Source organism: Cucurbita pepo, chromosome LG12, assembly GCF_002806865.2.
Source record: "Cucurbita pepo subsp. pepo cultivar mu-cu-16 chromosome LG12, ASM280686v2, whole genome shotgun sequence".
Lineage (NCBI taxonomy): Eukaryota > Viridiplantae > Streptophyta > Magnoliopsida > Cucurbitales > Cucurbitaceae > Cucurbita > Cucurbita pepo.
The window spans coordinates 6,938,656-6,966,298 of record NC_036649.1 but is presented as its reverse complement, the minus strand read 5'-3'; the positions used below and the strand labels follow the sequence as shown (position 1 = coordinate 6,966,298).

General features: G+C 38.3%; 6 protein-coding genes across 11 annotated transcripts; 1 reads left to right on the top strand and 5 right to left on the bottom strand.

The window, feature by feature from the left end:
* Positions 1 to 551: 551 nt before the first annotated feature.
* LOC111807105 (ethylene-responsive transcription factor ERF084-like) lies at positions 552 to 1,052 on the bottom strand. The gene has a single exon (XM_023692681.1). The coding sequence runs from the start codon at positions 1,050 to 1,052 to the stop codon at positions 552 to 554; it is 501 nt and encodes a 166-aa protein (XP_023548449.1).
* Positions 1,053 to 2,741: 1,689 nt separating this feature from the next.
* Positions 2,742 to 5,276, bottom strand: LOC111807369 (acetylornithine aminotransferase, mitochondrial). The gene is made up of 3 exons (XM_023693068.1): positions 4,620 to 5,276; positions 4,096 to 4,533; positions 2,742 to 3,365 (listed from the first exon to the last, which is right to left on the bottom strand). The coding sequence occupies exons 1-3, from the start codon at positions 5,010 to 5,012 to the stop codon at positions 2,841 to 2,843; spliced, it is 1,356 nt and encodes a 451-aa protein (XP_023548836.1). The 5' UTR covers positions 5,013 to 5,276; the 3' UTR covers positions 2,742 to 2,840.
* A 1,715-nt stretch (positions 5,277 to 6,991) lies between these two features.
* On the bottom strand, positions 6,992 to 10,983 carry LOC111807667 (BRCA1-associated protein). The gene is made up of 12 exons (XM_023693485.1): positions 10,635 to 10,983; positions 10,091 to 10,206; positions 9,870 to 9,978; positions 9,638 to 9,752; positions 9,288 to 9,385; positions 9,071 to 9,177; positions 8,694 to 8,940; positions 8,552 to 8,605; positions 8,225 to 8,368; positions 8,037 to 8,101; positions 7,634 to 7,688; positions 6,992 to 7,323 (listed from the first exon to the last, which is right to left on the bottom strand). Exons 1-12 carry the CDS (start codon positions 10,956 to 10,958, stop codon positions 7,162 to 7,164), a joined length of 1,596 nt encoding a protein of 531 aa, XP_023549253.1. The 5' UTR covers positions 10,959 to 10,983; the 3' UTR covers positions 6,992 to 7,161.
* A 122-nt stretch (positions 10,984 to 11,105) lies between these two features.
* LOC111806503 (pentatricopeptide repeat-containing protein At1g80550, mitochondrial) lies at positions 11,106 to 13,697 on the top strand. Of its 2 annotated transcripts, XM_023691848.1 has the most exons (3): positions 11,106 to 12,712; positions 13,274 to 13,351; positions 13,445 to 13,697. In XM_023691848.1, exon 1 carries the CDS (start codon positions 11,113 to 11,115, stop codon positions 12,547 to 12,549), a length of 1,437 nt encoding a protein of 478 aa, XP_023547616.1. In that variant the 5' UTR covers positions 11,106 to 11,112; the 3' UTR covers positions 12,550 to 12,712; positions 13,274 to 13,351; positions 13,445 to 13,697. The 2 variants fall into 2 exon arrangements, with proteins under 2 accessions (XP_023547616.1, XP_023547614.1); XM_023691846.1 differs by lacking the exon at positions 13,445 to 13,697 and having other exon boundaries at positions 13,274 to 13,434.
* Positions 13,698 to 15,712: 2,015 nt separating this feature from the next.
* LOC111807353 (amino acid transporter AVT6E-like) lies at positions 15,713 to 17,712 on the bottom strand. Its single transcript, XM_023693050.1, has one exon. It carries the CDS (start codon positions 17,434 to 17,436, stop codon positions 15,976 to 15,978), a length of 1,461 nt encoding a protein of 486 aa, XP_023548818.1. The 5' UTR covers positions 17,437 to 17,712; the 3' UTR covers positions 15,713 to 15,975.
* A 2,058-nt stretch (positions 17,713 to 19,770) lies between these two features.
* LOC111807351 (F-box/LRR-repeat protein 14-like) lies at positions 19,771 to 26,720 on the bottom strand. Of its 5 annotated transcripts, none has more exons than XM_023693045.1 (16): positions 26,543 to 26,719; positions 25,629 to 25,928; positions 25,410 to 25,538; positions 25,087 to 25,294; positions 24,828 to 24,974; positions 24,630 to 24,704; positions 24,214 to 24,285; positions 23,800 to 23,871; positions 23,486 to 23,557; positions 23,289 to 23,360; positions 22,954 to 23,025; positions 22,194 to 22,265; positions 21,141 to 21,284; positions 20,988 to 21,059; positions 20,507 to 20,653; positions 19,771 to 20,353 (listed from the first exon to the last, which is right to left on the bottom strand). In XM_023693045.1, the coding sequence occupies exons 2-16, from the start codon at positions 25,824 to 25,826 to the stop codon at positions 20,169 to 20,171; spliced, it is 1,737 nt and encodes a 578-aa protein (XP_023548813.1). In that variant the 5' UTR covers positions 25,827 to 25,928; positions 26,543 to 26,719; the 3' UTR covers positions 19,771 to 20,168. The 5 variants fall into 5 exon arrangements, with proteins under 5 accessions (XP_023548813.1, XP_023548815.1, XP_023548814.1 ...); XM_023693047.1 differs by lacking the exon at positions 26,543 to 26,719 and adding an exon at positions 26,293 to 26,498; XM_023693046.1 differs by lacking the exon at positions 26,543 to 26,719 and adding an exon at positions 26,305 to 26,498.
* Between the last annotated feature and the right edge of the window lie 923 nt (positions 26,721 to 27,643).

Sequence of the window (27,643 nt, the reverse complement as noted above, 5' to 3'; positions counted from 1 at the left end):
TGCCAATTGAATCATACTAAGAAGAAAGGTCCTATGTTATCACGCTCTTGATGGCAGCGGACTTACGATTATGTGGCACTCACTTTCCAACGACAAGTGAGCTAAGTCAATTTGTTCTTACGTCACCTACGGCCAAGCGACGTATGCTCGAGCCTCTAACCTCGGTTTAATAAGAAGGTTGTAGAAAACGAGGGCAGAGAGAGATTTTTGGAAGAGACGTTATGTAAGCAAGAGAGTAACAATAACGGCTCACAGTATATAACGTTGAGTAGAAGATATGGCTAATCATACTAAGAACAAAGGTCCGATCGACAGTTGAACGAGAGTCCGAATAATTAATTTGAAGTATGGAAGATTCTAAATATGAAGTACATCAACTGAAACCCAGTCTTTCTTTCTCTCTCTTCTGCAACTGTATTGGTGTACGGTGTGATGCACCCACGATGGCGACGGCGATGGCGACGGCGACGGCGACTAAAACTGTCAAACTCACGACTTAGATTGCTCACAATCATCACCATATTCCTTTCTACTCCTCCAAAACCCTTTTCTTAATCGGCGTTGATCAAATCAAACTCCAATCCCGGACTGAACAAATGCGCCGCCGACGTAACCACCGAGCATTTCCGGCCATTCTTCTTCAACTTATTACCGTTACGATTCTGTTTCGATGATATGGGTAATGATGACGTGGATTCCACCGGTACAATCAACGGCATTTCGAAGTTGGTTTTCGCTTTCGATCCTCTCAATCGCCTCGCCGCTGCGTCGTATGCACGCGCCGCTTCCTCCGCTGTATCGAATGTTCCCAGCCAGTGCCGGCATCGTCCTATTCGGTCTCGTATCTCTGCAGACCATCTTCCCCATGGCCGCTTCCGTACTCCTCTGTAACTCCTCTGCCCTGTTGCCTCTGCCGCCGTCTTCAACCCGGTGGCTGAGGCTGGAACTATGTCGCCGAGGAGAACTTTCCAGCCCACGACGGCGGCGATTCCGTCCAGCTGGGGTTCGGAAACGGCGTCGTGGAGAGAGGGAATTGGAGGGTTGTTAATCATGGCGGAGGTGGTGACGGAGTGGAGGGGAATAGTGGGGGGTTTTATATTGGAAAATAAATAATTAAATAAATTGAAAAGGGTTTTTAAGGAAAATAAAAAATAAATAAATTATTTATAAAGTCATATCAATGTCGATGAGACCGCAATCTCTCGCATTTATATACTTGTCTTTGATTTTGCAGGAGGGATATATGCCGGAAAATGACATAAATGCCCTTTTAATTTCTTGTATTTACTTTTTTTTTTTTTTTTTAAATATCAAATTCTAAAACTAATAGTTTTATATTAAAATCATTTGTATATGTTTTTTTTTTTTTTTAAATTTAAAATTTTGGAAAAAATAATAATTTTAAATAAAATTGTTCGATCGAGGCTTTAATCGATGCAACCTCAAAAAATTAGGGTGGAGCGAATCTTTTTGAAACGAGACTAGCCCAAGTCCTGGTACGTTCTATTTTATCGTGTCTCCTTCCCAACAGTTGTACCTTGTCTTGAGGCATCTTTAATTTGCCCTCAATTTGCCCTCAGAAGAAAAATTCCCTAAGTTTCATTCCTATCGTGCTTATATTTAAATTTAAAATCTATTATCCATATAAACAAAAGAATTTAAATTTAAAAATAAATAAAAGCTAAAATTATCAATCTATCCTTACGTCGGGACGACGTCGTTTAGAAAGAAAGAGGGATTAGGAGGGCTTTATGGGAATTATGAAGAGGGAGGACTAGGAGCCGGAGGCGATCTCGAGGGAGGATTTGTGGCCGTTGGATTCAAGAGATGGAGGAAATAGCGTCATGGTGGCGTGGAGGGAAAAGATCGTGAGACTGCTTGGCTTAATTTGTGGTGTATTTAAAACCTCTTTTTGGTATTAATGAAATTCAATTGTTTAATTAATTAAAATTATAATTTATGGGGAGATGAAAAGATGCACGGTGTCACAATAACACTAGACATACAGTTATAGACAACATGTCTTGGACAAGCATGATCATGACACACCCACCAAACATGCAATCATGTGTAACACGTCTTAGACAAGCACAACCATGACACACCCACCAAACATGCGACCATGAGCAACACAACTTGGACAAGCATGATCCTGACACACCCACCAGGCATGCGACCATGAACAACACAACTTGGACAAGCATGATCCTGACACACCCACCAGGCATGCGACCATGAACAACACGCCTTGAACAAGCATAACCATAACACACTCATTGAACATACGACCATGGACAACACACTCTAAACAAGTATGATCATGACATACCCATTGGGTATGCAACCATGGACAATATATCTTGGACAAGCATAATCGTGACACGCACCAAGCATCCAACCATGAGCAACACGCCTTGGACAAGCATGACCGTGACATACGACATACTGCATTACTCATAAAAAAAAAACATCTTATAAACCCATCATGCATTTGTCTCTCTTGCTTAAATCCTATGAGAAGCCAAAGCTAAAATATATCATGATAATCAAGTCTCATCGATGAGTTTCTGATTTCGATTCTAGACAATACCGTCAATGTGTAACTAAACCGTTGGTTCTATTCGGTTAATCAAACAAATTAACAAAATTGTTCGAGTTTGTAAACATGTACCCCTAGAATGTACAGAGGATCAGAGTAGCTAATCATTTCAAAGGGATTATCATATAGAACACTTCAGACAAACCAAATAGCAAATTTCAAGTTTATTTCAAAAACTATAACAGTACATACAAGACTTCATGGCAATGTCTTGTTGAGAAACTAGCAGCTGAGCTTTAGATCAGCCAAGCACAGGGATACAGTCAAGCAGAACATTAGCAGCATGCTCTAGTTCTTGCTCTGTGATGATCAATGGTGGCACAAGCCGAACCACATTCCCCTGGCCTGCTGTTAAAATTAACAAACCCGAGTTTCGACAAGCATCTACTAGAGGGCTAGCAGACACATCCAGTTCTATCCCAATAATAAGCCCTTGCCCTCTAACTTCCTTAACATGTGGGTTTTCACCCAGCTTTTGTTTTAGCAAATTTTTCATGTACTCACCTTTCCTGGAAACGCTAAGCAAGAACTCAGGATCTGAGATCTTGTCTACAACTGCAACTGCAGCATTGCAGACGAGCGGTGAGCCTGCAAAAGTACTTCCGTGGTCACCGTAGTTTATGGCAGCAGCGATTCTTTCGGTCACTAGAACGGCTCCGACGGGAAGACCTCCAGCTAGAGGCTTGGCAAGGGTCATTATATCTGGATATACACCATAAGCTTCATGTGCCCAGAGATGACCACTTCTACCCAACCCACATTGAATCTATACATAAAAAAGTTGCTTCTTAGTTTTCTCCCAATTGATCAAGTAAAGTAGGCGTCAGTTCATTCACAATTAAAGTAACTCGATGATGCAACACTACAGCTAGTTGAATCAAACAATTGTTCAGTAAGATTAGTAAGATTAGTCAAGGTACGTGAGATCTCACATGAGTTGGGGAGAAGAACAAAACATTCTTTACAAGGGTATAGAAACCTTTCTCTAGTAGACGCATTTTAAAACCTTAAGGGAAAGCTCAAAGAGAACAATGTATGCTCTTGGTGGACTTGCACCGTTACAAATGATATCAAAGCCAGACACGGAGCAATGTGCCAGCCAGGAGCGAAGAGCCTGAGCCCCGAAGGAAGGTGGACACGAAGCAGTGTGTCAGCAAGGATGCTGGCCCAAAGGGGGTGGATTGGGAGGTCCCATATCGGAAAAGGGAACACGCTGGGCTCTGAAGGGGGTGGATTGTGAGATCCCACATCATTTAGGGAGGAGAATGAAACATTTTTTATAAATGTGTGGAACTCTCTCCCTAGCATACGCGTTTTAAAATCTTGAGGGGAAGCTCAAAAGGAAAAGCCTAAAGAAGACAATATTTGCTAGCGGTGGGCATTGGCCGTTACAAGGTATATGCAAGTCGATTTGGACAATCGTTGTTATATAAACAAAAGAGTAATCGACGAATCTATATTGCTCTATTCATCAACAAGGGGAGAATCGTTTATACCTCATCGAAAACCAGAAGAGTTCCAGCCTCATCACAAGCATTTCTCAAGGAAAGCAAGAACTCCTTAGTAGCACTGAAAATGCCACCTTCACCCTGTATAGGTTCCACAAAAACAGCAGCAATTTTCCCTTTAAGAATCAAGTTTTTAGCAGCCTCAATATCACCATATGGCAAGAAAGTAACACCAGGCATAACAGGCTCAAAAGGAGCCCTGTAATGCTCCTTACTCGTTAAAGCAAGAGCTCCCATTGTCCTGCCATGAAAACAATTGGAAAACGCAATGAACTCAAAAGGGGGTGACTCTTTAGCATCAGGATGAGAAAATCTCTGAAACTTTCTAGCAAACTTAATGGCAGCTTCATTAGCTTCCGTGCCAGAGTTAGTGAAAAACACACGATCCGCAAATGATTTAGCCACAAGGCGTTTTGCAAGTTCCACCTACAGCAATGAAACAGGGGAATGAACTAAGGAGCTATTCCACTTTCAATATTCACAGGTATGATAATTTTAGGGTTTATTTTTACCTGAGGGATTGAATGGAAGAGGTTGCTAACATGAGTGACTGTATTTGCCTGCTCCGTTACCGCTTGCAGCCAATCGGGATCACCATGACCTAGGGCATTGACGGCGATTCCAGCCGCCATATCCAAATACTCTCGCCCTTCGAGATCATATAGTTTACATCCTTTACCGCTCGAGAAAACCACCGGTGCTCGAGCATAGGTTCCGACGAAAAGCTTCCGTTCCGACTCGATCACCTCCTCGCTCGAGAAACCAAGTTTGCCTGTTTGAAGCTTCGTCGAACTGGGTCCTTGTACATCTACACTAAGACAGGCGCGAACCCTTCCACCATTGATAGGAGCTCGAAACACGCCGTAAGGAGAGGAACAACCGATGAAAGATGAGAGTGAAGCCATTGGGTTTATGACGGAGAATGATTCTGGGACCAGAAGAGCTTAAAACGAAGGAATTTAGGGTGAAAAAGGAGTGATTTGATTCCTTTGGAATGGAATCGGAAAATTAAGAGAATAATTCAAAGGGCGAAATGGAACGGATTCGTGGCTGCAAATAGAATGGCGACTGAAGAAATCAAATTGAATTTGCTGCGAAGAGCTTAGAAAGAGAGAGCGAGAGAGCTGGCCAGCATTGAAATTTCAGATTTTTGTGGAAGGGAATTTGAAAAAAAAAATTGGACCAATCCTCTGTTTTCCGGTTGAATTGTCTTTGTTGTTCATATTTTTTTTTTTTTTTAATTATTCTACTCGTCCACTATATTTGTTCTTATAAAATTCAAATATCAAATATTTACGATCCTAAAAGATTCAATTATAACGGTATAGATTGATCCCACAAAAATAAACTTCCAACTCTGTAATCCAAACCGACCTTTATAGTTCGGGTTAAGCACTACCACAATCTTTCTTACCAACTTTTACCGTTTGGGTTAGGTAGTACCCGAATCTTTTTTACGGACCTTTATAGTTTGGGTTACGTAGTACTCGAATCTTTTTTACCAACCTTGACCTTTATAGTCTGGGTTAGATAGTACTAGAATCTTTTTTACCAAATTCAACCCTTATAGTTAGGTAGTACTCGGTAGTCCAAATTGGTTAAGTGATCAAATTATATGAACACCCGTAAAAGAAATGTAAATTATATAGATGATTTGTAATGTTAAAAAAACGTCTTAAAAAACTTTACCAACCACAGCAGGAAAATAGAATAACCAATTTTTTTTTTCTTTTTTTGAAAAATCAAAATAAGATTTACTTTAATATCTTTATAAAAGGAAACAGCTTAATTTTTTTTGACAAATAGAATATATTAAGAAAGATGTGCGACACAAAAGGAATATAATATTTTAATCTAGAGGGGTACTTTCGTCAACAAATGGAAACTTTTAGGTGCTGCGATTGACGTGTCCAGCCAAAATAAAAAGGTATTGTTGGATTGGGAGTCTGGGACCATGATGCTGGGAGAGGAAAAATGACACATCATGCAAAAGATGACGTGGAGTTTATAGTCAGCATCAACGTCAGCATCAACTCCACGTCAGACGACCATTCAAAGCTACTATAAGCCAATTAACAAGAAGGCTAAAAAACCAGAAAAAGAAAAAGAAAAGCCCACTCAAACTAGTGAGAACACAATTCATCTCTCAAATTTACTCTTTTCTTAAAAGAAAAATATCAGAAACGATTTTTAGTTGTTACATCAAGTCCATCGAACCCATGTTAACCAAATCGAAACGAGATGATAGTAGTATGACCACTTTCAAACTTAGTGGGCAACCTTTGGATCTAAATTATCCAAGAACCCCAAAAGATGATAAGAAATCAACACAAAAGAAAGTTTTGTAACAGATTACCTTAACGATCAAGAGGAAAGAAATTCATTTCAAACTCGTGGTTCGAATAACTTCACAAGATAGTTTGATCAAGACTACTTAAATAACTCTAACATACAAATCTAAACAGAAAAAAATGCAAAGCAACAAGCTCGTATCATAAGAGGCATAATATACCACTTTCATTTTAATATCCAAAATCTTCGTACTAAAGCAACAACATGAACGACGATTTATAGCCTTCAAAATAAACCTTAAAGTAACATATGATTAATTAGAATGTTGTAACTCTCGTGCCTATCAATACCATAATGACCCTTAACTAATTGTAACTTGAAACCTTAAAAATAATACTCCAAAATTGAAAAAATACAACATGTATGGTATAATCTTGTCATCCACCTGGAAGTCTTTGTGGCATGATTAAGCACCTTATTTCGTATCACTACTCGTCCTATTTCCATCAATTTAAAAGAAGGGTGATTATCTAGCTAAGAGCTCAAGAGACGAGGACTAGCTTTTGAAACATTCAATCAAGCCTTCTATAGTACTCAGCACAAACAAGTAATAAGGCTCTTTATTGGTGCAAAAGTATTTCTTTCTTCATTTACAATGCCTTACTTGCTTACTGAAGACAGTCAAATTCATGTTCGTATGTGTAAGATATGGCGAAAAATAGAGCTGGAATAGACAGACCGTGGCGACGTCGATGATCAAACTTAGCTTCTTTTCTTGATGTTGGACTTGGAGCTTCCTTTGCCACTGTTCTTAGAAGATGTCTCTGCTGATATTGGCAGAATGCTGGCATCTCTCGACTCACTTGATACTGATAGCTCCTCCATCTGCTGACCAGTTTCTAGGTATGCCATTAGTTCTCCAAGCTGAAAGTAACATAAGAAAAGCTATTAATTCAATACCATACCAAATCAAACGGTTGAGAACAGATTTCATGTAAAGGCCCAAGCCCACTGCTAGCAGATATTGTCCTCTTTAGACTTTTCCTTTCGAGTTTGTCCTCAAGATTTTTAAAATGCGTCTGCTAGAGAAAAGTTTTCACACCCTTATAAAGAATGCTTTGTTCTCCTCCCTAACTGACGTGGGATCTCACATTTCACATTTCACATTTCATGAGCGTTGGAGAAGGGTCAAAAGAAAAGAGAGAGAAATTGAGAGGTAAAGAACATGCATTACCTGCCCTTCTAAAGCCTGTATTTTGTTGTCCTTCGCTTCTAAAGTCTTTTTTTCCCTGAGGGCAAATAAGATATCTCAAATACTTGAAAAGAAAATGAAAACGACCAGTTCACAGAAATATCTGCTGCCCTGTTTGTATTCAGCTATTAAGTTTTGGGATGTAGTAGTGAAATATGAATTATGTTAATTTCCAGAAACTGTTCGCATGTAGATGTTGGGGCTGAAACTTGCACTGTTCATTTAATTTGCTCACAAGCTCGCAACCTAGCAGATCAACTAAGCTAAGCCTTAAGCAAAACAGAAACAAATGCATCTGAACCAGGCAGCAGCTCAGCACAGTTTCAATTCAACTAGGAATTAATCCTTAAAAGATGCAGATTGTGGCAATAGGATAGAAATTTACCTTTCTTCCATTCCAAGGATCTTTGTTTTCCATATCTCCTGATTTTTCAAGAGATTCTCATTCAGCTGCAGACAAAGAAACAATAAACCATCATCAAAACTCACATTATTGTATTTATGTAGATAATGTCTCCATTATCATATCGTCCAATACAAAGAAAGTAGCTTCAATCTGAAGCGGTCACTAACATCATCTATAAATTTTTTCTCCTTGATGCACTTATCCAGCTTAGCCTGCATCTTCTGCAGTTTTTGATTGATGGTCTTCTCAATAGCTCTAGATATTTCTCTTTCAGTTTCTTCTTTGACTTCTAGTAGCAGCGACTCAAAATACTACAATTGTGACAAATATACCGGTGAAAAATCTAAAAATGCAGCAAAATGTTAGAACTGAAGTATCAACGAACAGCCAGACTACTCACATGGCACAAGAAACTTTAGTCTCGAGTTTGTATTCTTAATAGAAATGCATACACTCATGGGTGATAAGAAGTTAAGAAGGAATAGAAGACATACTAGTTTTTGGTTTTCGAGTTGACCGGTAAGCAGTTCATTGTATTCGTTGACAATCTATTGGGTATCATCACAATTTGTTAGCACATATTGTTCAGAGGATAACCTGGTGCGGTAACTAGGTACAAGGGTTAAAAGATATTACAAGTTCAACTCTACTGTTCAAAAGAGCCTCACTAGTTGCAGCATCTACACCACCACAACTCATGCACCCGTCATTAGCATGAGCACAATATGAATTCAACTCAACCAATTTCCCATCCGTTTTGGATTGGATCAAACGATGGACATAATTATCTCCTGCATAATCCCATACGCGTTGAGTTTCTAACTCAAGAGAATAACAGTGCTGTGTTTCTTTCCAATGTACTATAGCATGCCCTTCTTTATACCTGAACCCGATTCATCAATATTTTAGTATTCCAGCCAATACTCAACATAAAAGGGGTAAAAAAAAACCCTTAATAATCTTCCAGTGACAAAATAACTGAGAATGAAAGAAATCACAGCATAAAACATTACTTGCCACAGCCAACAAAGCCACAGATAACACAAATCCACAAGTTTTCAGAAGTCTGACAAATAAAACACACTGATTGTTCAGGCTGCTGCTGACAATATCGGCACACCTAGAAATTATCAAACCAAGTAGGTGATGAATTTTCAAGTTAAACGATCCAAAACCATAGGAAAAGTGTTCGAATAAGACCATCAGTTAAAAGCTGAAGAAATCACATACTGGACAAGAGGAATCAGTCCATTTTGATATGCACGAACAATGGAAGGAATGATTGCAGATAGTAGTAAGAATTCCACTAGTCTCTTGGTCTAATCTATCTGCATTGTCAGAAGTTAAAAGGTGAAACAAACTAAAAAGAATCAAGTTAACAAGGCACCAGTACCAAACACGCCTTGAGAACGTTAGTTAATAGTGGATAATGGAGTAGAGAGCATGTGAGTCATCTGCATGATCTAAAAGGTTAATACTGTAATGATAGAACTAGACACTGCATAGAAAAGTTCCATTGACGATATGCCTAAAAATTGTTTTAAGAAACGCAAGATTTAAAGCATTTCCATTTTACTAACCCAGGCAGACTGGACATGTTGGTTGCTCGGTTGAACTTGCAGGGGATGCTTGTGCATGCTCAATTGACGCTGTGTACTGAACATCAACCATGAAAAACACGCGACAAACTTCTGCCTATATTCAAATGCAATGAATGAAAATGGGGAAAAAAATCATTCACCAAAAGGCCATAGTCCCTAAACAATCCTTTCAAGTGAACAAACATATTAGAGACCAATGCTAATGCCCAACCTCCAACGATGAGTAACGCCTCTCATTCAAATGCTTGTAGAAGTTATCGGCTGAATCCTGACTTCGAAATCTTATTAATATACTGTACCTATCCTCCACCCCATCGCCTCTATCAGGAACAACAATAGTAAAGAAATAAATCAAAATCAAGATAAAACTCGCAATATCTATAGACGAATACCTAATGACTAAAAACAGGAGTAATAGTTGAGCAATTAAACCTGACAACTCGCATCTCCAAAATTTCATGAATGAAAGAACCACAAAACTGGCAAAAGTCTGCATAAGTCATATGATTTGGCACTCCAAGTACACAAACAAGAGGCTTCCTCTCGACCTACGCAAAACAAACTATTTGTTCATAATAGAAAATGAACTTGCATACAAAAAATCCCAACTATGAATCATTATTGTTTATCCAGTGAGAAGTTGAATTTAAGTTTCAGAATCAGAGGCCCTATCTGCGTTGCTAAGAAATAACAACCAAGAATGATGTTACTTTCTCAAATAAAACTTGCTTAGCGAATATATCGGCAATTTTGATACGTTAAAACTCCATAAAATCCCTTCGACACAATCATGATAAAGAAAATTGAATAAAAGAAAATTCTATTTCTAAATTTGTCACCCTGTTAATACATATAAGAACTCGGAAAATTTTGAAATCTATGCTAACATCTTGCCAAGAGAAACCCCAATACTGCCCTAGAAAACTCCAACACTAAAGAATTCGCAAGAAATAAAGATTAAAGAATCGTAGCTCACAGGCAGAGCAGAAGCAGATGTCGAGGATGAGGAGGAAACGTCATCTCGGAATAGATGAACGACACCTCTGATCTCCTCGATTCTGGGGTTTCCAGAGGAGAAATGAAAGGCCTGTGTCACACCTTTAATGGAAGAGGAGGAGGAGGAAGAAGAAAAATCACTGGGATCGCCTACAACCAATGACGATTTTGGAGGCCGGAACCCTTCATCGGAGGTGGCCGGTACGTCGTGTCCAGCGGCCGAACTAGTTGGCATCCCGGCGATGAGTGCGACGGCGGGAATTGAGTTTTCGCGGGGAAACGATTTATGCTCCTCTTGTATCATCTCTGAATTACAGAAAAAAAGAACATAAAAAATTAAATAATAATAATAATTAAAAAAAAATTATTTTTCAAGCCCTAATTTTTGGTCTTCATTGGGCAGCTGACCGATCAATCCCGGGCAGCCCAACCATTAGGTCCATTGCTCCGAACTCGCAATGCTTACTCTCCTGGTTAGAATCAGAAACTCAAAGCCTCTCTGTCCGGAAATGCTTTCTTCCTTCGCTTCCCGCCGTTTCCCTCCGTCTATTTTCTCCTTCTCCGACGTGTTTCTTCCGGCGGCGGCCATATTGTTTTCCACCAAAACAACCAATCCCATTTCGGAGTTCGGTTTCAATTTCAACACCCCGGAGGATCGTCCAACACAGACTAATTTCGACCCTCCTACAGTTCGCGAGGCACTCGATTCTTATTGCAATGATTGGAGGTGCTCGTACGAGTTTTTCAACTGGGTTGAATCAGAATGTAAGTTCGATCACACCACCGAGACCTACAATCGCATGCTGGACATTCTCGGTAAGTTCTTCGAATTCGACCTTTCTTGGGAATTGATTCAACGTATGCTACAATCCCCGTTTGCTTCACCGGATCATGCGACGTTTCGAATTATGTTTAAGCGCTATGCATCGGCACATTTAGTTAGTGAAGCAATTGCTGCTTATGAGAGATTGCGGGAGTTTAAATTGAGAGACGAAACTTCGTTTTGTAATCTTATTGATGCACTTTGTGAGTATAGACATGTTGTTGAAGCTCAGGATTTGTGTTTTGGGAAGAACAGGAAGTTGAATTGTGGTGCGAGTACGAAGATTCATAACTTAATTCTTCGTGGTTGGCTTAAAATGGGGTGGTGGAGCAAATGTAGAGAGTTTTGGGAAGAGATGGATAAGAAGGGTGTTCGTAAGGATTTGCATTCGTATTCCATTTACATGGACATACAGTGCAAGAGTGGGAAGCCATGGAAGGCTGTTAAATTGTACAAGGAGATGAAAAAGAAGGGGATGAAACTAGATGTAGTGGCGTATAATACAGTGATTCATGCCATTGGGATATCAGAAGGTGTTGATTTTGCCAGCCGGGTGTTTCAGGAGATGAAGGAAATGGGGTGTAAGCCTAACGTTGTAACTTGCAATACTATTATTAAGCTATTTTGTGAGAATGGTAGATTCAAGGATGCCCATATGATGCTCGATCAAATGCTTAAGAAGGATTGTCCGCCTAATGTCATCACGTATCATTGTTTTTTTCGGTCTCTCGAAAAGCCGAACGAGATTCTTATGTTATTTGATAGGATGATTAAATATGGGGTTCAACCAAAGATGGATACTTATGTGATGCTCATGAGGAAGTTTGGAAGATGGGGGTTTCTAAGACCAGTGTTTGTAGTGTGGAATAAGATGGAGGAACTTGGGTGTAGCCCAGATGAGTCTGCTTACAATTCTTTGATTGATGCTCTTGTGGAGAAGGGCATGATAGATATGGCTAGGAAGTACGACGAAGAGATGGTAGTGAAAGGTCTTTCGCCTAAGCTGAGAGAGGAATTGGGGACGAAGATGGTGAATGGTGGCTATCATGCCAATGTGAACTGCAACAAGTAGGCAGTATATGCACTTCTTGGTGCTTGTAGACATATTTGATCTTGGGACATACTATTACCCAGATTCAGATGTTGCAAAAAAAAGTTAAGGCGAACTTGTTGAACTTCGATCTGGACGAATCTGTTATACAGAAGTTTGAGCGGAGAGGCGATTAGAGCAAATGGTAAGAGGTCAAAACATCTTGTAAACATGATGAACATTATATTACTAATTAAGCTCTAATTTTGTAGTAGCCCAAGCTCATCGCTAGCAAATATTGTCCTCTTAGAGCTTTCTCTTCCGGACTTCTCTTCAAAGTTTTAAAATACGTCTGCTAAAGAGAGGCTTCCACACCTTTATATAGAATATGTTTGATGTGGGATCTCACAATCCACTCCCCTTCAGGGCCCAGCATCCTCACTAGCACTCGTTCCCTTCTCCAATCGATGTGGGACCCTCCAATTCACCCCTCTTCAGGGCCCAGCATCCTTATTGACACACCGCCTCGTGTCCACCCCCTTCGGGGCTCAGCCTTCTCATTGGCACATCGCCCGGTGTCTGGCTCTTATACCATTTCTAACAGCCTAAGCCAACCGCCAGTAGAAATTGTTCTCTTTGGGCTTTTTCTTCCGGGATTCCCTTCAATGTTTTAAAATGCGTATGCTAGGGAGAGGTTTCCACCCCTATCTAGAATATGTCCAGATGAATTTGTCCATTTTTCATTCAGTTTCGATATCTTTGGCAGGCTATCATGATGTCCGGATGAGTTTCCACTCCAGTTCTTGAAGCAGTCTGCAGATGATCTCTAAGATTCTTCATGAAGGTATCAAATTATGAAAAGTACTAAGGTGTATCTTGGGAGCCCACCGTCTTTTTGCAACCACAATTTGTCATATGACTGAACTCTTTTTATCAGTTTTTTCCCGGATGATCGTTGGTGTGGGCTGCAAAAAGACGAGCGTCACCCGGTATGCACCCGAGTATTGCACTCAAGTTATTGAATCATCGACCTATGCCCCAAGATGACAAACATCACCAAGACGAGGGGCAGTAAGTAAACTATTAATATGTTACTTTTGTTCTTCATATTCTCCTTAGAATTCTTTACTTTTGCTACATCAGGAAACAGACCCATGTTCCTATTAAAGTTATGATAAAAGGGAACGGGCTCAGGTTTACACTTAAAGAACTTTTTGTATGTAGTTATTTTAAGAGACATAACTGCTTGAGAATTGGATACCTTTATTTGTTTTGAGAAATATGTTTCCAGCTCACGCCCACCGCTAACAGATATTGTCCATTTTGGTCTGTTACGTATCACCGCCAGCCTCACGGTTTTAAAACGCATCTGTTAGGGAGAGATTTTCACACAAGAATGTTTCGTTCTCCTCTCCAACTGATGTGAGATCTCACAATCTACCTCCCCTTGGGGGCCAGCGTTTTCGTTGGCACATCACCCGAATCCGATCTCTAACTTTGACATAATAGTTGATATCAAAGTTGCAGAGCCTTTGAACATCTCCAACCATCTTTTACTCTTTTTCTTTTATTTTGTAATAAAATATTTTAAAATTTTCTTTTAAATGTTTTTTTTAGCTCCGTTCCAAGTACGTAAAAAGACCAAACAGCCCCTGCAGGTTACGGCTACAGTCGCAAGAAGCGAGGACAAGTTAGGGAAAAAAGTGGAATTAAATTACAAATTTACCCCTCCTACGAAGCTTATTTCCGAGGGGAAAAGAGTTGTATAAATAAAAACGCCGAAAATTAATTCAGTCATTCTCACAGGCAGTTACAACTTCCCGTCTCCAATGGCGAACAAAACCGCTCCCTCTTCCCGCCTCTGTCTCTGTGCTCCGACCACCCATCCCGGCTCTTTCCGCTGCATCCTCCACCGTCGTCCCCGGAAGGCATCCGACAAAACGACGCTGTTGCGTGGAAGCCAATCGAAGGCCACCACTGCCACTTCCACGGCGACCGATCTCTTTAAAGTGTTTCTGATGCAGGCCATCAAGCCTTCGAGTCATGATCTTCGGAGGAGGAGGAATTTCCAGCCTAAACCCTCCCGATTCTGCAATGTCGCTTCTGATCATCGCTTGGCAGTTTCTTCATCGTGAATCGCGTACGTATTAGTATGATTTTAAATTCTCTGTCGTGGATCGTCTCTAGAGATGAAGTTCAGAGAACGTAATTAGTATTTTGTTGCCGTGTTTGATTGAACTGAAATTGTCTTGGTATATAATTGGCGGATGGATTTTGTAAATTGTGACGTATTGTTATAGATCAGTAGTGAAGAGGAGAAGTTTGTATTACATAATCTCGTTATTAATCTCGAGTTCTGAGTTTACCAAAATTTTGATGTACTTGAAACCTAGAAAATGGAGTCTCATATCTTTATTTAAATGACTATTTTGTATAAACCGTCTTCTTTTGAAATTATCATTTTAGATTCCCAAATTTTGTGATTGTATTGGTTTAGTGAATCCATTTAGATTATTAATCCGAGTGTTTTTCACTATTGAAAATTTTTATTCAACTGGTTGAATCTTAGAAGTTGAAGAATATAAGTTGATTTTTAAAATAGTTAAATATTCTACTTCTCATATTTATTTCATTGTTCTAGAAATTAAACTTTTCTTTTTAGAAGAAATCTTAAAACTTGTAATATCTTGGTGACGGTGAATACGTATATTATGTACTATACCGAGATGTCTATATGTTGTCAATTTATATGAATTTATTTCAATGATTTGCTGTCATCGAATGTACTTCATGTGAAGTTTCATCTTTATGTAAAGTACTTCATGTGAAGTTTCATCTTATGTAAAGAGTTTCTCAATTAATGTAAAGAGTTTCTCTCTAATTGAGTGCAAGGGTTATGCTTTGTCATTGGCGGCCCCAGAAACTTATGCAGGAAGACGGGGAACTATTAGACCCAGAATGTTATTGTCGAATGTCCATACGTGCAAAGGTTTGTGGTAAAAATGGTATCAAATAAGGTGTTTTAATCATGGTACTAAGAACAAGTTTCAAGTTACAATTTAGTTAGTGGTTATAATGGTATTGATTTACTTGAAAAACTACCGCCTTTTTCGATTGATCACATGGTATTTTAGGATTTATTTTCAAGGGTATAGTTGCAAAACAATATCAACTAACGTGTTTTAATCAGCAGCTTGATAAGGTGTTTTAATCAGCAGCTTGATACAGTTGCAAAACAATATCAACTTGTTAAGTACAGGGTATTCTGTTCAAGAAGTTTTGAGCAGTGCAGCTCGAGTAAGATGAAACATTCAAACGTTAGCATACACAACTCTTTCGATAGCGGTCCCCTAATTCACGAGCAATGCCATTTGCGTATGCGTTCTCGAATCGACGCCATATAAATCAGCTAACATGAATCGACGAGTCTTATGTAAGAATATACTTTCGAAATACTTGAAAGAATGGTTACTGGGACGGATAGCTTAAGCTGTAGATATTTCCAATCAATCCAACAATACCAACAATGACAGCAAGCCCTAACATCAACCATGATAGGAACTTTTCTGTAGCGTTCAAGCTCCCCGGCCCGCTCGTCTTGCTTAGCTTTAACGCAACAACCGATGGCAATATGAACCCCAGCGACACCGCTGATGTTGCCCCTGTAAACTTAAAGGCCATCCAAATGTTGGGAATCATGGTTGAACCAAAATAGATCAGTGCCAACAACACAACTGTCAAGGCCAGAGATCTCTTCTTGCTCTCTGAAAGTGGTGCAGATCCCTCGAATATCAACTCGTCGACAGTTTGTCGTAAGGAGAAATGGATAACTGGAAACACAAGAACTAAATGAAGAATATAACCAATTCGAACAATGTAATTCAACGCGAAGCTGAATCGAATTCCTAGGTTCTTGTCAAAGTTCGTCAGCACATCGGACTCGGTATCGTTTCCAAAAAGTAGATAACCAGAAATAGCAGTCAAAGCATAAACTAAAATGCATATCACAGTTGTAATCCTCCCCACTGTATTCATCTTCTGGGGAGACCTCGTTTCGAGTTCGTTATAGATAGGCGGGACATTGAAATGACAGACATAAGCATTGGTCATTATCGGAACCACAACAAGAAGGTCTAAAATCGCCTTCTTCGATCCGAAATCAGGACTCATTCTCGGAGGCTCAATCGTTCCTTGTGCAAGCTTAATCAATGCTATGGCACAAGCAACTACAACAAAGACAACTGCAAGAACTACTGAAGCAGCAGACGTCAAACTCAAGGAATCAATCTTGTTGAGAGCACAGAGAGGTGCTAGAAAAACCACCAACACAACCAAAATCAAAAGCTTTCTATGATCCCAAAATCCATGTCCTAACCACTGATCAAAAACCCCAGAATGATGAACAGAACCAGACATAACATCGCCAATAATAATCAAATAAACAATCAAAACACCAGCATTGTTCACAATTATACAGATTTCAGTCAGGATCTTCATGGATTTCCCATATGCACAATGAACAACCTCCCCATATGAAGAAGCTTTAGAAATAACCAAAAATCTCACTAACAATTCAACGCTAAACTCAGATAAAATACCGATCAAAACTATCAGAACAAACCCCAAAACCACTCCAAGAACTTTCATGGTGGCCGGTAGAGCCATAATCCCAGCGCCAATAATCGACGTTGTGAGATTAAAAACAGCTCCAGAAACCCCCGACCCCCCTCGAGATTCCCCAGTGATAAGCGGATGGCTATCGACATCAAAATCCAAATCATCGAAGAGATCATCCTTACCATCCGCATTTCCATTCAATCTTTTGGATCCTATTAAACCTTCCTCATCGGAATGTTTAGGGGCAGCCGATCTGAGGTTTTGGATATCAATCTGGGATTGCAATTCAACATATCTAGTTTTACTATCCATTTCGATGCATAAACGTCAACAGTTTATGCAACAATCAGATCGAGGTTCAAAACAACATTGAGATTGGCGAAATCCAGGAAGAAAACAATTGAGGAGAAAAGAAAAACTTACTTCAACAAGTACTGAAACCTCTTCTTTCTCCTATGAAACAAACAAATCAAATGAAGAACCCTAAATCTGAAGAACAACCAAACAGGGAATTTGAAGATCGAAAAGCTCCGTTAATGGTAGACTTTTCAACGGGATTGGATTTCCCTCTTCAAAGCTCCAAATAAAAAAACCTTAAATACAGAGTTTGAATCAGATTGAAATCTGGATCCAGTTATTGTAATACAATCAGTCAATCCTTTGACTTCATTTGATGAATGACGTGGCAACATCTTACTGGGTTTTAATCCTTTTTCAGATATGATTCTTTCTAAAAATGGCCGCACCAAATCCAACCTCGCAGCTTGAGTTAGTATTTTAAATTCCATTTTAATTGTTTAAATATGAGATAATAGTCGTATTAACACCAGAAATATTCATTTAATCAACTAAATTGGGGTCCGTGGAAACCGATCTTAAAAAATCGGGTAGATATTTCTTTTTATTAACTAAACTAAGCCGGAAATGAGATTACATTCTTCGTACCCGTCCCAGTATAGAAAACCATGTTGTAATATTTAATTTTAATTTTTTAGACGTTTACATTTTTAATAAAAATTATATTGAAAATGAATATACGCTCCAATCTTTACAAAAATAAATAGAGAATTCCACAAAATGATAAATAAAATAACAGGCAGACATCTATTGTTGATCAACCACCTCACGTCTTTATTGAATTTATTATTATTATTATTATTATTGTTTGAAAATTTTAAAAAATTTATTTAAATTTGTTGAAATTGAAAAATATTTAATTGTTAATTTATGAGGAGGATGAAGAATAATTGGAAATGATAAAAAGTCGTAATAGGAAGGCTAAAATCAACTTTAAGAGGCTGCTTGAAAATGATAAACCACTTACCATACTTTATATTAATCATTATGATATAATTTTATAGAATATACATGAGGGAGGGTATGTTCATAAATTCATATAATTTACGAAACAAAATTGTTATCGACTCTGTTCTCTCAATTGTTAGCAACTCTAGCTTAAGTCTACCGCTAATAAATATTGTTCTCTTTGGCCTATTATGAACCATCGTCGGCGTCACAGTTTTAAAACGCTTCTTTTAGGGAAAGGTTTTCACACCCTTATTATAAGGAATGCTTCTTCAAACGATATTGGATCTCACAATCCTTCACACCCTTAGTATAAGGAATGTTTCGTTCCACTCTTCAAACGATGTTGGATGGATCTCACAATCCACCCTCTTAACGTGACTGTTAGTAGGGAGAGATTTTCGCACCCCTGGGACACTCTTGGGAGTAGGGAGAGATTTTCACACCCTAGGACACCCTTGAGAGTAGGGAGAGATTTTTCGATTTTCGCACCCCTGAGACACCCTTGGGAGTAGCCCTTGAGAGTAGGGAGAGATTTTCGATTTTCGCACCCCTGGGACACCCTTGGGAGTAGCCCTTGAGAGTAGGGAGAGATTTTCGCACCCGTGGGAGTAGGGAGAGATTTTCGCACCCGTGGGAGTAGGGAGAGATTTTCGATTTTCGCACCCTTGGGACACCCTTGGGAGTAGGGAGAGATTTTCGCATTTCACACCCCTGGGAGTAGGGAGAGATTTTCGCATTTCACACCCCTAGGAGTAGGGAGTGCCCCTGGGAGTAGGGAGAGATTTTCGCGCCCCTGGGAGTCATGGAAAGATTTTCACAATCCACCCTCTTGATGTGTGTGTGTGATTAGGGAGAGATTTTCACACCCAGTCAGGGTTCTCACTGACACACCATCACACCCAGTCAGGGTTCTCACTGACACACCATCTTGTGATACCATCTGTCTGCACCCTTGTAACGCTTTGTTTCTCCCTCCAATCGATGTAGAGTCTCACAATCCACTCCTTAGGAGTCAGGGTTCTCGCTGACACACCGTCTTGTGATACCATCTATCCGCTTTAGCCCATTACATATCATTGTCAACATCACAGTTTTAAAACGCATCTAATAGAAAAAAAATTTCATACGCTTATAAGGAATGCTGCTTTCCCTCTCCAACCAATGTGGAATCTCACACTTTATGAGATCATTCCTAGTCCCACAATATATTATCACGAACCGACCCATGAAACAATTTTATCATTCCTCCGCATGCTTCGTGATGTCATCCCTGGTCATAGCAGAAACATTAGCACAAGAAAACAAAGATCTCAAGAGCTAATAATAAGACAGCAAGACTGTGACAAGATCACTTCTGTACTAACCATAATAAGATGGAAGAGCATCCATTTCCAGTTTTGTATATTAACAGAACAGATAACCAAATAACTTAAAAACTGCATTATTCACATTCTCCACTGCCTTAACAACAGAGAAGATATTTACAAAATCAGCATCCTTCCTTTGTACCACTTTTTCTGCCATGGCTTTTGCAAGCTTCTGCAATTCTTATCCAATTTTTGCAATGAACTGAACTAGATTGAAACCAAAGCTTTTAAGACTCCACCAAAAACACTTGGTCTCTAAAAGCTCATGGCATGAAACAAATCCAAAACTATGCACAGTTTAGTTGGATATCATTATTTACAGGTCTGCCTTTATGGCAGTTGGATCACAGCACATCCTCTTCTTCACAGCTACTCGGGGCGGAAGCTTGCTAGATTCGGGAGGTCGGTAGATTGAAGCTTTTTGATGTCACTTGCTGAAACCCGACAGGCCTCGAGTGTCAACTGCTTTAAATTCTTCAGAGTTTTCAGATGTCGCAGTCCTGCAGAGGTGATTCTCGAATTCGAAATATTTAAAGAGATCAACCCTGTTAAACCTGTGCATAGACATTGGAGTAGAGACTTTAGGACATACATACAGACATTTAAGCAGCAACATATAGAATGTAACAGAAGGCGCATAAACACGGAGTGAGTTACCGAGCGACACACAGAAAATGTAGGACTGTTTATGAATTTAGATGGAGTACCTGAAACTAACTCCAAGGTTTTATCAGTCAGATTGCAATTCTGGGAAAGATTGAGCACCATCAAGGAAGACAGGTCTTTAATGTTTTTTACACCAGCATCAGTCAATCCTCCACCACATATTTCCAGGGACTGTAGATTCTTGAAGTCTGGTCAAACGAAACACGGGAGTGAGAAGTGGAGAACTCGTATATAAAAAACATCCCATAACAAGTATAGACCGGCTTGAAATGACCTCTTAAGTGTTCAAAAACATATCGAAAGTCATTCCAAACAACTCCTAAATCTCGTCAAAGATATAGCTTGTTAGTCGAAGGGGATATATAAATGGCTTTTGGTTCCGCTAGTTCATTTGCAAACTTCTAATAAGTAGTCCATTAACCAGAACTTTTGAACTTTTCAGGGTTATTTTCAGTCCATGTTATAAAATACGTTCTTCATTAACTAAACAGTGCGTAAATATTACTTTGAATATGCACATACTTCGCAAATAGTTTGTTCCAGAGTCTGTAATACGAGCTCCGAAAAGATCCAGATGAGTCAATCCTACTAAACCTGCAAAAGAGGAATATAAAAAGACCAATCATACAAGATGAACTCCGAACGACCTCGAGCATTTCTCTAAAGCATATTTACCAGTTAGGGAAGCGAGTCCAACGTCCGTAATTTGGCGAGTATCCAAATTAAGTGATTTAAGTGATGAGAGTCCAGAAAGCCGTTTTAAGCCAACGTCAGTAACTAAGGTGAACGAAAGATTTAATTTCTCCAGATTAAGCAAACCTACAACATAACATAACAGAATGAAGGATGTGAAATAACCAAACTTACAAGGTTTAGATGATACTAAAAAGCCAAAATAAACGAAAACAGATCAAAACTTGCATACTTTAATGCAGAATACATCATATTCATGGACCTTTAATCAATCAATTTAATTTATTCGTCCACAGATTCAATGAATTAAGATCAACATCGGGCAGTACCAAAAGAATTCTGCCCTGTAATTCTTGCTTGAATCTTAAGAACTTGAACACACCCAAACTATCAGCAAGCAACTCTCTTTTTTATCATTTCTCAAATGATCGTTCAAATTCGTATATAAAATAAAAATAATCTTATGAGGTACCACAAAAGATTGGCCAGGTTCATTCAAATTTAAGTGGTCACACATTAAATACAAATAAATATGTAACAGCTCAGAGCCACTGCTAGCAGATATTGTCCTTTTTAGGCTAGCAATTATTGTCCTTTTTAGGCTTTTCCTTCAAGGTTTTAAAACGCGTCTACTGGGGAGATATTTCCACACGCTTATAAGAAATGTTTCGTTCCCCTCTCTAACCAATGTAAGATCTCACAATCCACCCTTCTTTGGGGCCATTGTCCTTACTGGCACACCGCTCGGTGTCTAACTCTGATACCATTTGTAACAACCCAAAACCAAAACTAGCAGATATTGTCCTTTTTGGGCTTTCCCTTCTGGGCTTCCCCTCAAGGTTATAAAACGCGTCTACTAGGAAGAGGTTTTCACGCTCTTATAAGAAATGTTTTGTTCCCCTTTTCCAACCAATGTGGGATCTCACAAAATATCCATGAATCGGATAACCTTATTGCTAGGCAAATATTTCCTGAAAAAATAAAATAAACTAACTACAAAAACAATATATTGTCAAGGTAGTGCTAATGTCTGACCAGACAAATGGCGAAGACCATTGCTTCCAACATCAGTGTCAGATAACTCCAAACATTTCAAACGGTGGAGAGCTGAAACAAAGTAAGTTGGTAGAAATTATAAGCAATCAATTGAATAAAACAGTACAGCAACCAAAAGAAGTCATAGATCGCACTAAGGATAGAACTACAGGCAGTTCAACGTGTAGTTCGAGGTACCAGGCTACAAGAAGTTTAAGCACACTGTCAAATTAGGTACAAAGCTTACATTAATTTGATAAACCATCTGAAACCTCTCTACTATACTAAACTACAATTCGTGCAATGATACTTTTTGGCCTAGAAAAAGGAACCATAAGCATGAAACTCTAAGCACTTCATTTTCGTAACACATAAGAAGAAAATTCACGAGCAAACAGTTTATAAATGATCGTTTACGAAGCCCACCAAGATGTCTGCACCTAAGTTGGTGAATCTTTTATATGAATGAATAATGCATGAATATTTTTTGAACAGAGACTGCTATGAGTGACAGTTCTTATGGCAACTCTCTTGCTTCTACTATAGTTTCTGATATAATGCATTGGTAAGAAAAACTGCAGATATTGGACTTGTAGTGATAATTTCATCAATGACCCAGCAAACAGAAGGTCAGGAGTTTGCTTCTACAGGGATTTTAAGGAACAGCGAACTTCAGTTGATGAACAGGGTCAAACAAGAACAAAGCGCAAACGAAAATGATACAAAATCAAAAAGAGATGTTAGAAGTTTAAATGTAAACCTTTCAAGTTAACCAGGCCATCATCCTCAATCCTGCATGAATCCAAGTTCAAGCTCTCCAAATTTGTTAGACCTGCTTTGTAGAAAATTTCATAAGTTAATATATATATATATATATATATATATATATATATTATGCAATATAATGGATAAATACTTCATAAGCTTTATGGACTTGACATCATAACGTCGTAAATTTATTGAGCAGAAATGAAAAATTCAATTTCAAACGCTGTCTATTGAATATCAGTGGCAGTGAGCTGATGGGCAGACAGCTACCCTTGCAGATGTATTAAAAGGGATTTTTAAAAAAATCAGATGGTAAGGTAAACCCACCTTTCAAGTGACCCAAACAATCATCTGTTATGTCATTGAACCCCAAGTTCAGTATTTTCAAAGCCCCAAGCCCTGTAAGAAAGTAGCCGATAATAAGTACGACAGCACGAGCGTGAGAGAAGGAGAGAGGCAGGGGAATAATACCAAAAAGAACAAAGGCAAGCAATTTCATGAAATGGTTTCTTGTAGAAACTTACTAGAAAATCCCTCACTTCCATCATCAGTTATATGACATCTGCTAAGGTTCAAATATTGAAGGTCACCAAGAGCTGATCAAAAGGACACCCAAAAGCATAAGAATGGTATGATGAATGAATATGCATATATACTTTAGTTTTTCTTCCAATTTTGAAAAGAAATTTACAAATGAAGAATACAGTGTCTATCATTGACGTGTATTTTACCGAACAGTGTTTCGTGAAAAACTTGAAAAATAGACTAATTCACACAAAGTTTAGATGTTAAATTACTGGAACCCTGAAAAGGATAAACAGGTGTCGAGAATAATAACCCGAGAGAGTGTTCAAACAAGCAGCTGTAACTGGACAACCCTCTAAGTTCAATAGCGAAAGTTTGTGCAGTCCTGTAAAGCAAAGAAAATGTAACCCACAGAATCATTTATGGTACCAAAATCAGGAGACTTAGCACAACAAAGATAATGGATAACCTGCTATATAAAACATTGGGGATCAGATCAATGAATAATTGCCATTAGGAAATAGTTAATACGCAATGATATAAATCAAAAGGAATAGCACACGCAATATGAATATGTCAATACTAAAAAGCATCCAGCTAAAGTGAGCCTCCAGCTCTGTTAGCTTCCCTTCCAGCCCTAAAAAATAGAGCTTCAAACTCGGTGAATAGAAAACCGCCCCTATATTTGGCATTAGAATACAAATGAATGGGCAACGGCAACACCTACCTTTCAAGTAGGCAATACCAGCATCTGTGACCTTACTGCATGAAATTTGCAATCCTTTCAAGTTTGTTAGCCCTGTAGAGTGAACGAAATAATCGTTTACAAAACAAAAATGCGCATTTTAATCATAAAGAAAACACCACATTCAAACAAAGTTACTTTAAAGGTCTATATAAACTGAAAAAAAATTAACATCTACAAGAAATCTCGGTTGAACAAAAAATAACATCAATATCACTGTATATTAAAAGAAGAAAACCTATGTTTATCAGCAGAGAAGGGGATTCATGAAAGAAGTCTATGGAAATCGCTCGATAGTGTTTCTCTTGTATGAGCAAGAAATAGAACTGTACACTGACATATCTACTGCACATAACAGACACTAACTAAACTAGTAAATCCTGAGAGACAATCGTTACCGGAGAGAGGCTTCATATCAGAATCTGTGATGCAATTACACCATTTGATATTGAGAGACTCCAACTTTGTTAATCCTAAGAAGGTGTAAACATGGAAATTAAAAGGTGTTAATCCTGAGAAGTCACTCAATTATAAGGTAAACTTTTGTCGGGGTAATATTCTGTCGAGAAAAGAATATTTCAAGAAGAAGAAATTACCTTGGAGATGAATAAGTCCCCCATGAATTCCAGGACATTTCTCTAAATCCAATCTGATCAAGTTTACAAGATGAGCAAAGACACTCATCCCTTGAGCAGTAATTTCATTGTTTTTCCTAAAACTCAAACTTGTCAACCTTGAGAATCCTGAAAGATTTGCTCATCATGATTATACTAAAGCCCAAAAGAGCCCCTCAGAGAGATCCTCCTCTCAGTTGCACGAAAACGAGAATCAGATTGAAAATAATTAGATATATACCTCCAATATGTGCCAGTCCTCGGTCCGATATATGTTCACAGAAGTTTAAATTTAAAGTTTGGATATTCGAGCAATTCCTGAGGTGCATCAATCCACCATCGGTTACATCCGAGCCAGAAAGATCCACAGAAAGTACAGAAGATCCTTGTGAGGAGATGACATCGATCCAATCATCGTTCACCCCTGGACATTCTCCAAGGTGAAAATCCTGAAAGTATACAAAAACATCACAGGAGTTATATCAATTCAATTGGTTCAGAAGATACGTAGAAAATACTAACTAGGATTGATGCCAACTGATGAAACAGTTGACTCCCAGTTACCTGGAGAGCACAATCTCGAAAAGCTTGGATCGAAATATCGGTTATACGCTGAGAATACACCAATTCATTGAGGATTAGCTGAGTAATATCCCTTGGGAGCATACGAAAGCTATCAAATTGATCTATATCCTATAATCAGAAAGAACACAAAGAAATTAGCGACCACATGAACACCAGCAGGCACCAACGTCACACATGGAGGTAGCGAAAGTTCAGTACATTGCAAACTCGACGGACGCTAAAGTCCAGAAGAGAAGGGCATTTCCCACTTCGAGGATCCATGTCGATAAAAGGCCGAGAAAATGATGTTGTCAACCATTTGGAACTTCCACTCTTGCAATATTTTCCAGATACTCCTCTAGCCAACCTATCTTCATTATCTAGCTGATCTCTCTTCCTAGAACAAGCGCCCCCCATTGAGAAGATGTCCCGTAATCAATTTATATCATAAAAACTTCAGCAGAACACCATTTTAACCCATTCAATAACCAAAAAAAGAACACATGCACGTTACTTCACCTGCCAAAATAGAGCATAGCAGGATTAAGTTCATTAATCTCAATAATACATCTCTAGCCAAAAACATGACCATAAAGCAAGCACAATCCATGAATTACAGTAAAGATTAACCCCCAAAAAACATGATTATACTCACCTGACGTTTCTAAACATGATTTCTTGTTTACAAGCAAAAGTAACAAGAGTTACAAAATAACAAAACCAATTTCTTGAAATCCCTATTAGAAACTGAAAATATCTCGTCATTAATGGATTGAATTCACTCAAGAACAAAAGTGAAGAAGGGAAATACTCCAAACTTAAATGACAAAATCAAAAGACCATTCAAACGATTCAAAGATTGAATTAAAAAAAACGAGAAAACCTCTGATCGCACCACTTAAATTGCAAACTCCATCGAATTTAGAGAGAACTTTCATGTAAAAAAACGATCATACGACTAAACAGCATCATCAAGCCTCTAAAAATCACTTCACCCTTTCACTAACAATCAAAAACCCTCCACTCCACAAAGGAAAGATTAAAAAATTTCTAAAGGAAAACAAAATGATCATCAGAAAAGGAAAACGAAACACAATCATCTATATCAAAAAGAACAAGACCAACGATCATACCTCATCATGATCAGATTGAATACATTAACTGAAAAGGAAAAAGAAAAAAAAAAAAAAACGATTCCCAGAAGAAGAAGAAGGCCAAGAAGGAATATGAAACAAAAAAAAAGTAAATTTTCTTTATATATATATATCAAAAGCAGTCTCTCGCGCAAATGGTTTCTCTCCTTTTTCCTCTTTGGGAGTGGGGAGCTGCAATAGAAGAAGAGTGAATAAGGGGGCCGGAAAAAGAGAAAGGTGCGAGGTGTCCCGTACCCGAACCAAACTCCGAATCAACCGATCTCCGCCACGTGTGCTTCGGTTGATTAGATAAGGAAGCCGGTTCGGGTCCCACTTTTTTATTTATTTTATTTCGTCTACGTTTTAAAATCTCTATCTTTCATAAAATGATTGATTTGATATTTTCTTTTAATTTATTTCATAATTTTATAATTTTAAAAAATAGAACATAAGAAACAAAATAATTATCAAATTAGATTTAATTTTAAATTTATTTTTGGGATTTGGATTTGTTGGATTCGAGTTTATCCATTAGTGTGAGGGCCCACTGACGTGGCTTCTAGAGATTGGACACGCAATGTTTTTTTTTTATTTTATTATTATTATTGGATTGATTTATGATTTAATTAATGAGAAAACTATGATAGTGGAAGATTTTTTTAAAGAGGTTGTGGTCCCCTGCGGTCGAGCCTATTGTAGAAATGTGTGTTTCTTTTGTTTGTTTTGGCTTTTAAGTAAAGTATCGAATTTATTTATTAATATAGTTTCGAATATTATAAACATTTTTTAATTACTCCATTTAATACATTTTTTAAAATTTAATGAATTATTTGTTTATTTATTGAGATTAAACATAAACAACTACGGACAAAAGTCAAAACCATATTTGTTGAAAAATTAAATATTTTTTTAAATTAAATATATGTTGATTTTAGCCACTATAATTAAAACATTAATTAACTTATTTATGTCAAACTTAGTAGCTTGAATTCATTTAATTTTAGTTTTTTATGTTTAAACTAGACTATATTTTCGAAATCTCGACCATAAAATGGAACAAGGATATTCATAGATTGGGTCGAATTGGATCATTTTTTTAGA

Bases quoted from the DNA above. Each gene is read 5' to 3' on its own strand.
- LOC111807369 (XM_023693068.1), bottom strand. From the start codon at position 5,012: ATGGCTTCACTCTCATCTTTCATCGGTTGTTCCTCTCCTTACGGCGTG. The intron at 4,534-4,619 runs GTAAAAATAAAC...TCATTGCTGTAG, and splicing joins TCTTCCATTCAATCCCTCAG to GTGGAACTTGCAAAACGCCT. The intron at 3,366-4,095 runs GTATAAACGATT...TTTTATGTATAG, and splicing joins CTCTTCTGGTTTTCGATGAG to ATTCAATGTGGGTTGGGTAG.
- LOC111807353 (XM_023693050.1), bottom strand. From the start codon at position 17,436: ATGGATAGTAAAACTAGATATGTTGAATTGCAATCCCAGATTGATATC.
- LOC111807105 (XM_023692681.1), bottom strand. From the start codon at position 1,052: ATGATTAACAACCCTCCAATTCCCTCTCTCCACGACGCCGTTTCCGAA.
- LOC111806503 (XM_023691848.1), top strand. From the start codon at position 11,113: ATGCTTACTCTCCTGGTTAGAATCAGAAACTCAAAGCCTCTCTGTCCG.
- LOC111807351 (XM_023693045.1), bottom strand. From the start codon at position 25,826: ATGGGGGGCGCTTGTTCTAGGAAGAGAGATCAGCTAGATAATGAAGAT. The intron at 24,975-25,086 runs GTATATATCTAA...CAAATCTTTCAG, and splicing joins AGGACTGGCACATATTGGAG to GATTCTCAAGGTTGACAAGT. The intron at 21,060-21,140 runs GTAAATATGCTT...CCTCTTTTGCAG, and splicing joins TGGACTCGCTTCCCTAACTG to GTTTAGTAGGATTGACTCAT.
- LOC111807667 (XM_023693485.1), bottom strand. From the start codon at position 10,958: ATGATACAAGAGGAGCATAAATCGTTTCCCCGCGAAAACTCAATTCCC. The intron at 9,386-9,637 runs GTTAGTAAAATG...CTGACAATGCAG, and splicing joins AACATGTCCAGTCTGCCTGG to ATAGATTAGACCAAGAGACT. The intron at 8,369-8,551 runs GTATGTCTTCTA...TCACAATTGTAG, and splicing joins AACTCGAAAACCAAAAACTA to TATTTTGAGTCGCTGCTACT.